Below are 10381 nucleotides of genomic sequence, written 5' to 3' on the forward strand. Positions count from 1 at the left end.
AACTGACTTCCCCACACAGACAACAAAGAAAGCAGGAGGGCAAGAGGTGAAGAGATACACAGATAACTTTACACTGGTGTAAACACATGCTCCAAACACACGCACACACGCACACACTCACATGCCACCCAAATCCCAGCATTGGTGTGGAATATTCCTGGCTGAAGATGTAACAGCTGCATCTCTGGCCTCCCTTCCCCTGCCCCTCCCGTCCCCAGTGGCTTTTTCCCATGGCCTCTCCTCAGTCTCTTTCAGTCCCCCAAAGCAAACCTAGGACTCTGCCCCAGCCCCTGAGGCCTGGCCCTGGCCGTGAACTCCAGCCTTTACCTGGTTCCAGTCTGAGTGTGGGCCACGCCTCACATGGGGGTCGGACCACGATTCCCTTGCCTGGACCCTCCAGGCTCCAGAGCGCTGTCTTTGCACCTGCACTGTCCTGTCCCCGTCTTCTGTCTTTCTGTGCCTCTTGCCCTTAGAGCTCCTTGTCTGTCTTTCAGTGCATGTACCAGAACGTCTATGTCTGTGTGAAATCTTTTTGTGGGAATGCCTGAATTTTTATTTCTATGACTTTCTGGTGTCATCCCTAAAGCCAAGAGTGCTAAGAGTCAGTGGTGAGAGATGGTAGTGTTTTTTATGTTTGGCTCTCCACATTATTTAGGTCCTAGGATATGTCCTTGAAACTACAATGTAGTTCTTACATGGGCATTTTTATAAGACTAAGTGTTTTCATGGTGGACCTTCTGATTCTCTGCCATGAGCTAGGCCTGAAATTTTACATACCTAGAACTGACTGCAGTCACCTGGACACCAGAGATCTGTAACCGTCCACTGTAGAGAGAGAGCGCGCGTTTGCTTCTCTGGGGTTGAAACCATACTGACATGATATAAACAGAACTTGGTCGGCACTGTCAGGCAAGCACAGTCTGCTCGATGGGAAAACCGTAAGAGTCAAATGGGACTTTGGAAGAATCTGGACCAAGCTTTACTTCCCCGCCATATTTCACACCTGCCTCACGCCTCTCCCTGTTCATCCGGGCTGTCTGGGTGCATCCTGGGAAAATGCTTCTGCTCCATCGGAGTACCCTTCCTCCTTTGTACCTCCTCAGAGAAGTGTAACCAAGACGCACAGAAGCACAGACTAACACAACTTCCCTCATAGTACAACATCTCCACCCCTCCAGAGCCTCATGTTATGCTCCTGTGTCCCTGAGAACCTGCCCTCCCAGACCCTGCCATCCCAGTGTGGGGGGGGCTATAAATCCAATTTGCATCCATAAAGAGCCTTGGTGCAAGTCTGGACAGCAGTGGCCTCCAAGAACCAAGCAGGCTCGGGAGGGGCAGGCAGTGCTGGAGCCTCAGATGAGCAAGCGCACAGGCTTGCAATCATCTGCAGGAGGAGATCGCCCTCAATCACAGCAGTCATGTTCCCTTGGGGACCTTCCAGAGCTGCGTGGGTTTTGCCCCGCTAATGGAACTGCTCCCTGGATTGAAGGAGCTTTGGTTCCATTTTTTAAATGCTTTCCTTCTCCTGAGAAGCATCTGTCTCCATGGCTCCTTCATGTGGGCTACAGCTGTAGAAAGTAGGACTCTATCCTGCTATCATACCTGGGTGGGAAAAGTCAACGTGAAGGAAACAGGGAAGAAGCCAGGAAGCCTGTGGGGTGGGTGGGTCAGGGAAGCCCCTAGAGACAGTCTGGGGCATGAGAAGAGCCTGGCCATGACCTCAGTCTGTTGTTTCTGCCCTTGCTGCCGCAGGTTAGCAGAGGAGCCGGACACAGAGGAAGCTCAGGTGAGTACAGAGAGTCCTCTGCCTCCCTACAGTCCCGCCATCCCTCCTCAGCATCTTCCCTTCCCCTCCCTTTCTGCAGTAACAGCTCCCAAGCCAGGGCAGTCCTAACAGGTGAAGATGCAATTAGAACTTTCTTCAAAGAGCCCGACTGTACCTTCCCTCTGCCCAGCCCAGCCATGTGCCCGCCTTGCCCTATTTCTAGGCTGTGTCCCGTCTTGCACAGCACATCTGCAGGCCTGGTCCTTGGGCATGGGCCTGGTGTCCTCTGTGTTGGGATGGCATTGGCAGACCCAACACCGGTGGCTGAAACATCAAGCTGAGCAAGGCCACCTCCCTGGGGAGCACTGCCTCCCATGCGTCTTTCCCGAAGCCATTGGCCACTTCCTTCCTGGGATCCACACCACAGCCAGTGTGTCCCTGGATTCTACCACCCGGCACTGCACCCAGTCACAGCCCGAGCTACAGACACTTGATTCAGGCATGACTACAAGGCTGACCCAGCCGCTCCCCTCGGTGCCCGCAAGCTGCACCTTCTCACTTCCTGAAGAAGCAATGCAGAAAAGCGCTGGCTGCCCCAGGGGCAGATGCTCACTGCCTTTAGGAATTAGTCATTCCCATTTTCCAGCTCAACACCTTAACTCTTTCTAGTCCCAGGGCCAAGATATCAGACTTCTCCATTTGAAAATCTTATCTTCCCTCCCCCACTTCTTATTTTTAAAAATTAGGCATCTTCCTCTGGTGAAATAGCCAGGACCCTAGCCCCACAATCCAGAAAAGGAGTTTTTTCAGGCCCTCCCAAGTTGCATCATCCTGGAATAGCCTCTGGCCCTCTCTCAGCCCTCTGTCCCCATCCGAGCCAGGCCCTTGAAGGGCTCTGCCCGCTCCCCCGGGGCCCCTCCAGCCTCTGCCTGTGCTGATTCAGGATTATGCAAGCTGAGGGGTGGGCAGCACCTGGGCCACGCGCATTCTCTTGCTGCCCTGGAAATCACAGTGCCCCTGGGTCTTGGAGAGAGGCTTCTCCCTGAACTCACTGTACACATTCAGGCAAGGTCCTCTGCCAAGCAAGCCTAGGCCGTGGCAGCCGAGGAGGGAAATCAGGAACTGACTCGCCCTGCAGGAGCCTGCCAGAGCCCCTCTCTCCCCGGGGCAGAAGGAACTGGGGTGCAAGGGAACGTGGCAGAGCCATGTGCCTCCACCGCCTTATTGCACTTGGAGGAAGCCAAACCCCCACACCAGAAGCGGAATTGGAGGCGGGTCTTCTGCCTCCTAATCCTGTCCTCTCTGACCCACATCGGGGTGATGAGAAACACCAACAGAGAGTCACACTAAAAGCATAAAACTCGGGCGCCATGGTTTCCCGGATGCCCAGGCCTGCGGTGTGCTGGCCTGGAGCTGAGGCTTCCTCCCTTTCCTATCATACATTATTCGGCACACCTCAGTCCTCCCTGCCCTTCTCCACGGCCACAATTCTCCTCAAGAAACCACCGCATTCCAAACCTTGCATTGTGAACCCAGTTCTTTCTTCCACGGAAACATTTCCTGACCCTTCAGAACGATGGCAGGGGACCCTAGGTACCACCCTTCTCCCCAGCGCCTGAAAGGTGCGCAGCATCCTAGCAACCCCTCCCCGCATGGCCTCCCATTCACAGCAGACGTTAGCAGCGTTTGCCCCAACCCTGGTAGTGCAGGTGACTAACGGTGAGTGTGTCTTGCGCAGGCACAGAGGACAAGGAGCAAGCTGGCGCCGACATGGCGAAGGCAAGGTCTTCCCCAGAGGCACATTCCTCTCCATCTTTCCACCGCACACCTGGACCAGGCTTGCAGGCTGCCAGACTTCACTCCACCCGCCAGGGAGAGGGGAGGCAGAGCCGGTGGGAAGCGGGGAGGGGCTGCGCGGCACAGCTGGTGGGCCTCCCCTGCACAGCCCTGCATGTACTAGCACCTTCATCACTCCCCTCAGGGCATGGGCTCATCTCCGCATCAGGAATTTACCTGGAGGTTGAAAAGAGAAAAGAAAAAGCACCAAGCCCTTGTGTATGTGTGTGTGTGTGTGTGACCTGATGGAACTCTTTCTGGCGTCTGGCCAGCACGTGGGGTGCTTCCGAACGTGGGGACACAAGTTTCCTTACCTTGGCCCTTTAAAAACCAACAGGTTTATTCTATCGTGCAAAGAAAGCGTCAGGCCCTGCTCGGCTCCGTAGACATTCACACCCTGACCGTGGTGCTAAAAATAGCCTCACACTGGTTAGGCTTCCGCCAGCCCCAGCGAACCCTCCGCTTTGCAGCCCGGGAGGGAGGGGCGGAGACCGCGCCGCGTGCGGCAGCTCGGCTTGGGCCTCCTCGGAGAGGGCGGGAGGGACTCCCTGCGCCGCGGACTCCGTGGCCGCCAGGGGGCGCGCCGCAGGGGCGCTGCTCACAGCCTCTCGCTTTAGGGGTCCATTCAGCTCGGGCACACGTGATCCTCAAGTCTCATTCCCGGTGATTTTCATTTATTTTTTCCTCCTCCCTGGGCTCCAGGATGTTATTTTTAGCAGAAGAACTGCTATAAATATTTATAAAGGGCAGCGACTGTAATGAAGCGAGAAGCCCCACAGCTGGCTCCCCAGCGTCCCCCACCCACCTCCGCAGACCCCTGCCCTTGGCTTTGAGGAGGACTGTGCAGAGCTGGTGGATCAACTCCTGGCCGCACACAGATGGAGTCCCAGGGAAGCCTGGCAAGGAGCAGTCAGGATAAAATAAAAGAGGCGGGTGTTCACTCCTTCCATCCTTTCCTCTCCACCTGTCTCTTCTCCACCATAGCTCATCTTCCCACTGGTTGGCACTGTGTCCCCCCAAACTTTCCATGGGGTTCCACTTGCCCTGGCCCCTCCCCGGCCCTCCAGGCAAGCAGGGATCCCTGTTTCCAAGGGCATGGGGCCCTCTTCTCTGCCCGAGTCCCTGCTGACTCTCCGGGTCCTCAGCTCTGGGGCCAGCATTCAGGTACCAGGTGCACTCTAGTGATACCGGTTCCTGCTAAGGTTGATTTCTTGGAGAGCTAGAATACTCACCATTACCTAAGCCCCGAGCTCCTTTGTGACTATTGGCATCTGCTTTAGGACCCAGATCCCTATCAGACATTTGGAACTGGGTCCCTTTCCTCAGCCCTGGCAAGGAACACAGGTGGTCATCACAGAAGAAAGATGGGCACTTCCATCTTAATTGCTCTGTGACCACTTAGCCGCCCAATTTAACCGAGGTAGACGGTCTTTTGAGAGACTGCAGCATCACTGACTCCTGGGTGGGCCAGGCTGCTATTCGGCCACAGGCTGGGCTGGCACTGTTTTGCAGTGCCGGAGACCCCTGGAGGACTACCAAATGCATCATGGGTCTTGAGGAAGCAACAGCTCCACTGAATTCTTGTCCATAAGTCCTGGCCACCCTGAGCTTCCTCTTCCCTCCACAGCCCCTCTCATCTGCTGGTGATGCTACATCCACTGGCAGATACTACACGGTGCTTACTCTGCTCCTGCAGCCCGTCAGCACTTTGGAGGGGTACAGTTGCTATGGCAATGCCTACAGCCATCTGATTCCTGCTGCACCTTCTGGAAGAAAAGAGCTCATGAGGCATTCGGTGGATTCTCAGTCCGGCCTCAGCACTGTCGGGTCAGCTGATGGGTTACACACTGGACGAGTGGGACGTAGGCAGCCTGCCTGCCTTGAGAAGACACTCTGTAGCCACAAGCATAATGTGCCTGGACAAGTTCTCCTTGTGGGGATCGGAAAACTAAATGAGGTGTCCTACTCAGGGCTCCTGGGTAGTATATCACACCAGCGGTTCTCAGACTTCAGCATGCATGTGAATCCCCCAGAGGACTTGTTAAAATGTGGATAGCACAGCTATACCTCCAGAGTCTCTGATTCAGCAGGTTTGGATAGAGCCAGAGATTCTGCCGTTCTAACAAGCTCACAGGTGATGGTGGTGCCATTGGTCCAAAGACCACACTGTGAGATCTACTGGTCGACACTTTCATGAAGAGGAAAGCAAAGCAGTGCAGGAAGCCCTCACCCGTCAGTGAAGACAGACCAGAGTCAGCCGTCTATCTCAAAGGAAGAAAAAGAGCCCTGGGGATGTGCTGGAATGTGGAGCTCAGCCTAAGTTAGTGTTGGTCTGCAGCAATCAATAAAGATTCTCCAGCATGAAGGTGGGGCAGCATGGAGGCCAGGCCTGTAAGTTACAGAAGACCAGCATCGTGGAGGCCCAGTAGCAGAGGGGATCTCTTCTCAGTCGAGAGTCCCAGTTTAGGGGGTGCTGAAGGCCTGCCTGGCTTGGGAGGGACAACAGAGGAGAGTGGATGTTACAGGCACCTAACCCCCACAGCCAGAGTCTCCACACCAAGATGCTTTCCCCAGGATGCAAATACCATCTTCTACACAAAACAACATTCAGGCCCAGATGGGCTACTTCAGCCTACCGGAAGCTCCATCTCCCATGGCTGTTATTTTAACAGGGGAAATGATTACTAGAGAACCTAGTAATTCGATGTTACAGGCCTCCCCAGCTAAAGTAGCAGATCACAGGGACTCTGATGCCTTCTCTGCACCTAACCTCACTTGGGAAACCAGGCCTCTGTAGGTAGTGGACTTGGAATCTCTCCTGCCTTCTCTATGGGTGCATCTGCAAACAGGTTGAAGACACTGGCTCCCTCTTCCCTCTGCCTCCTACTTCCAAGGGGGGACAGCTGGGGTAGGACTATGACATAAAAGAAATGGCAGTCAAATCATTTTCCCAATTCCAAAAGCAGTAGGAGACTACCAGTTCTGTGACAGTTTGAATGGATTGTGCTTTCATGTTGAAAATTGAAAATCTCTAAGGAGGGTCCTGAGAACTAGAACTTGCCGGGGAGGGAGGGAGGGGCAAGTGTTGAGACAAACAGCATGCAGCCATCCTTGCACTTCTGAAGTAACGGAGCCTATCATTGCTAAAGGTGGAGATTCAGAAGGGACTCGCAGGCTAGAGGTGGTACTGTTGTTTATTCAAGAAGATGCTTCACGAGCACCAGTGGTGTGCTGTGCATGAAGCCCCTTCTTCAGGCCTCACTGGGTCTTAGCGCTTAAGGCTGGAATCTGGTCTGGAATTGTAACTATAGTGAGGGGTGGGACTGCAGGTATGAGGCTTCCCTACACACACGCCAGACCAGGACAGTGGGAGCAAAGGGAGGCACCCAGGGGAGGAAAGGCTGTGCTCCCTACTCAGTCTGTTCTAGGGGCTTAGAAGGAGGGGTCCTCGGGCTCATGGGTGGGAGGGGAGACTGGGAAGTGGGACCCGAGGAACCCAGGGGTGTGTCCTGTGAGTTCAAGAGTCACGACGAACAACATACGGAGGTTTTGCAGCCCCCTGGGACCCAGCTCACTGCTGGCTGAGGAGTTGGTTACCACGAAGTCAGTGATGGCCTCAGCCAGCCCCAGCAAGTCCTCAGCCAGGTAGCAGAAACACCTGTCCAAAGCTTGGCCCACAACCATGGCCACACCCCCAGGCGGAGTTCATAGGCCTGAAGCTGGAGGTAGCGTAGCGGCACAGGCAGATAAGCACACCCCGTTTTGGGGAGGGGCAGAGAGTCCTCAGGGCACAGCATGGCGTGGGCACACCCTGGCCAGGCCCCTCGCCAGGGCGGTGTAGTCTACAGTCTCTCCAGAGCCTGCGAGAGCAAGGCCTCGGGCTCAATGCCCAACTCAGGACAGGGCAGCTGTCTGCCCTGCCACTGCCTTTCAGCCTGAAGGGCACCTGTACCCATCAGCCTTTCTGTTGAGGCCTCAGCATGTGAACACTGTCCCCACCACCATGGTGTGGTCCCGAGACCTTAGTCACCTTGTCTCTTTCCCTCCCCACCTGGAAAGGCCTCCTGCATGCCAGGCCCCCCTTGCCCTCACTGAGGAGGTTCAGCCCAGGTCCCATGTCTGAGGCAGCTGGAAGTCCTCTCCACAGCTCTTCCCAATCCCAGGCCTCTTCCTTTCCTGCAGAGCAGGCCCCACACTTCCTCCTGCCTCCTCCACAAAACCTGTTGGCCATGGGTGTCAACAAGAAGTATGTCCTTTGCTTCCCAGCTCAGAAACAGCAGGGCGCTGCCCTGGTGAGGACCCTGCCCTCCTTCACCTTGCTAGTTCACTCTCCTGGGGCTGCCCTGATGGGCTGGTCTTTTGGAAGAAGGATGTGCCCTGAGCCTGCAGAGAAGGCCACGCATTGAGGGCGAGGGCGCACCAGAATCGCCTTGGCCCAAGGACCTGGCACAGATGTGGCTGTGAGGGAGTCTGGCAGGAGCTCCCGCAGAGACACCCCAGCTTCCTTCAGGACCAGCTCCTGGGGATGAGTGGGGCTGGGGGTTAGCAAGGAGGCCTCCGGGCTGGGACGAAGTCCCCTCCTCCATGGGCGCCTCTTCCCTACTGACTGCCGCTCGGTGTTTGTCCTACTTTCCTCATTGCCTAGGCAACCATCCCGGGCTCACCCTCTGCCACCCAGCCTACCCCGGGAGCCCAGAGCCCAGCTCTTCCCACTCCCGGAGGGGGAGAACAAAGAAAGGAGGCACGCAGAGAACAGCAGGGTGATGCCAGGGACACGTGGGCTGAAGAGCCAGGGGCAGAGGAGAGGGAAAGGGGACAAACGGGATGGGAAGACAAGCAGAGCTGGAGCTGAGGGGGAGCCATGGACACTGGACACACGGACGCACTGCAGGTGTGAGGCCAGGGAAGGAAGGAAGGAAGCGGGAAGCCCTGGGGGAGGAAGCCGGGAAGGCGGCAGAATGGAGCCGCATCCTGGGCTTGTGGGAATCGTTCCTTTGTCCCGCTGTTGCCACAGCTCATTAGCCCTGGATTTTACCCTAATTAGATCCCCACTTGCTTTCCACCAGGATATCCCATTAGACCCATTAGACAGGGCCAGGGCCAGGACTGAGGATGACCTTCCCCTCGGACCCCATCCCCTCGCCCGGCGCCTACCCCAGGCGCGGGTCTTGGCCTCATTGACGGCCTCCTCCACCCCAGAAGGCTCTTATCGCCCCAGCCCCACCCCGCTCCCCTCATCCCACCCTCCTCCCCCATCCCACCCTCCTTCCCCCATCCCACCCTTACCCCAGCTGAGTCTACAGAGCTCCTCCGGGCGGGTGATGGAATTTTCCTGGGGGTGTCCGCTTTCAGGAGTCCAGCTTATCTTCTGCCTTCGGCCATCACTGTTGAGTCGAGAGGAATGAGATTGGGGTCATTGGGAGGCCTCTGGAGCCGAACTGCAAACCGTGGGGTTTAAAGCCAGGGTGGAGCTGAGAGAGGCCCTTGTTCAACACTCTGTTTACTGAGGCCTCTACCTGACGCCCGCGCCCCCTCGCCCAACCGCTCCTTACCTGCCACCATTTATGATAGCGCCTGCGTCTTGATTTCCCCGCTCGCTCTGTTAAGGGGAGCCGGCTCCCTGGACGGGGTCACTCCCTCGCTGTGTTGTGCACACACGGCTCCCCACCTCAGACAAACTGCCTTTCAACTCAGCACACTCAGGCACACCCAAGGCAGGAACTCCCTTCCAGCAGGAGTCTGGGGATCTTAGGAGCTCTGCTTGGGGAAACCAGAGAGCAGAGCTGCTTCAAGACGTAGGAGGGAGCGAATAAAGGAAAACACCAGAACCGAAAGAACAGGGAGATCCTGACAAGTAGGACCGCATGTGGCTGTTCTGTAAGCTGCATGGTTACAGAACAGCAGGTTGGGCTTCTGAGTGGCTGGTGACCAGATGCAGCTGCACGCGTTTCTTCCAGAGGCCTTGGCTCTCGAGAGAAGGGAACAGGTACCTGTTCAAGGTCTACTGTGTGCCAGCTGCGCTTACACGTGTGGTCTTAGTGTCATCTGCTCAACAAAACTGTGATGTGATGTTATCAGTTCCCAGGGGAACAAGGCCCCTGGAGAGGTCGGGCGTCCTCATGCAGTTAGAAAGGGGAAAGCCCATCTGTCTGCTGGGTTCTGATGCTCCTCCCCTTCCCACTGTCAAGGAAGAGTCCAACTCTAAAATATTTGAAGAGATATACTCTGAGCCAAATATGAGTGACCATGGCCCCATCACACAGCCCTCAGGAGGTCCTGAGAACACGTGCCCAAGGAGGTCAGGGTGCAGCTTGGTTTTATACTATTTATTTATTTATTGAGATGGAGTTTTGCTCTTGTTGCCCAGGCTGGAGTGCAATGGCACAATCTCAACTTACTGCAACCTCTGCCTCCCAGGTTCAAGCAATTCTCCTGCCTCAGCCTCCCAAGTAGCTGGGATTACAGGCATGCGCCACCAGGCCCAGCTAATTTTGTATTTTTAGTAGAGATGGGGTTTCTCCATGTTGGTCAGGCTAGTCTTAAACTCCCCTCCTCAGGTGATCTGCATGCCTCGGGCCTCCCAAAGTGCTGGGATTACAGGCGTGAGCCACCGAGCCCAGCCAGTCTTACGCATTTTAGAGAGGTATGACACATCAATCAAATACATTTAAGAAATACATTGGTTTGGTCCAGAAAGGAGGAACAACTCAAAGGGGTCGGGGCGGGGGGGCAGTGCGCAGTTCCAGGCTATAGGTGAATTTAAACATTTTCTGGTTGGTA

The 10381-nt window shown here is 55.7% G+C and overlaps 1 protein-coding gene and 1 long non-coding RNA gene across 46 annotated transcripts in view; one reads left to right on the forward strand and one right to left on the reverse strand.

The window, feature by feature from the left end:
* DTNB (dystrobrevin beta) overlaps positions 1 to 3812 on the forward strand; it is a 307598-nt gene extending 303786 nt beyond the window's left edge. For all 43 annotated transcript variants that reach the window (XM_017964498.5, XM_035273002.3, XM_078349784.1 and 40 more), the window contains 2 exons: positions 1753 to 1786; positions 3504 to 3812. In XM_017964498.5, coding sequence (XP_017819987.1) covers positions 1753 to 1757 — 5 coding nt within the window. In that variant the 3' untranslated portion in view covers positions 1758 to 1786; positions 3504 to 3812. The remainder of the gene's footprint in view (positions 1 to 1752; positions 1787 to 3503) is intronic.
* LOC103788111 (uncharacterized) lies at positions 957 to 9412 on the reverse strand. Of its 3 annotated transcripts, XR_013526745.1 has the most exons (4): positions 9154 to 9412; positions 8888 to 8985; positions 5285 to 5367; positions 957 to 3778 (listed from the first exon to the last, which is right to left on the reverse strand). It is a non-coding gene; the product is annotated as an uncharacterized LOC103788111 (long non-coding RNA). The 3 variants fall into 3 exon arrangements; XR_013526744.1 differs by lacking the exon at positions 5285 to 5367; XR_004733709.3 differs by lacking the exon at positions 957 to 3778 and having other exon boundaries at positions 5285 to 6086.
* Positions 9413 to 10381: the final 969 nt, after the last annotated feature.

The sequence above is a fragment of the Callithrix jacchus genome, chromosome 14, assembly GCF_049354715.1.
Source record: "Callithrix jacchus isolate 240 chromosome 14, calJac240_pri, whole genome shotgun sequence".
Lineage (NCBI taxonomy): Eukaryota > Metazoa > Chordata > Mammalia > Primates > Cebidae > Callithrix > Callithrix jacchus.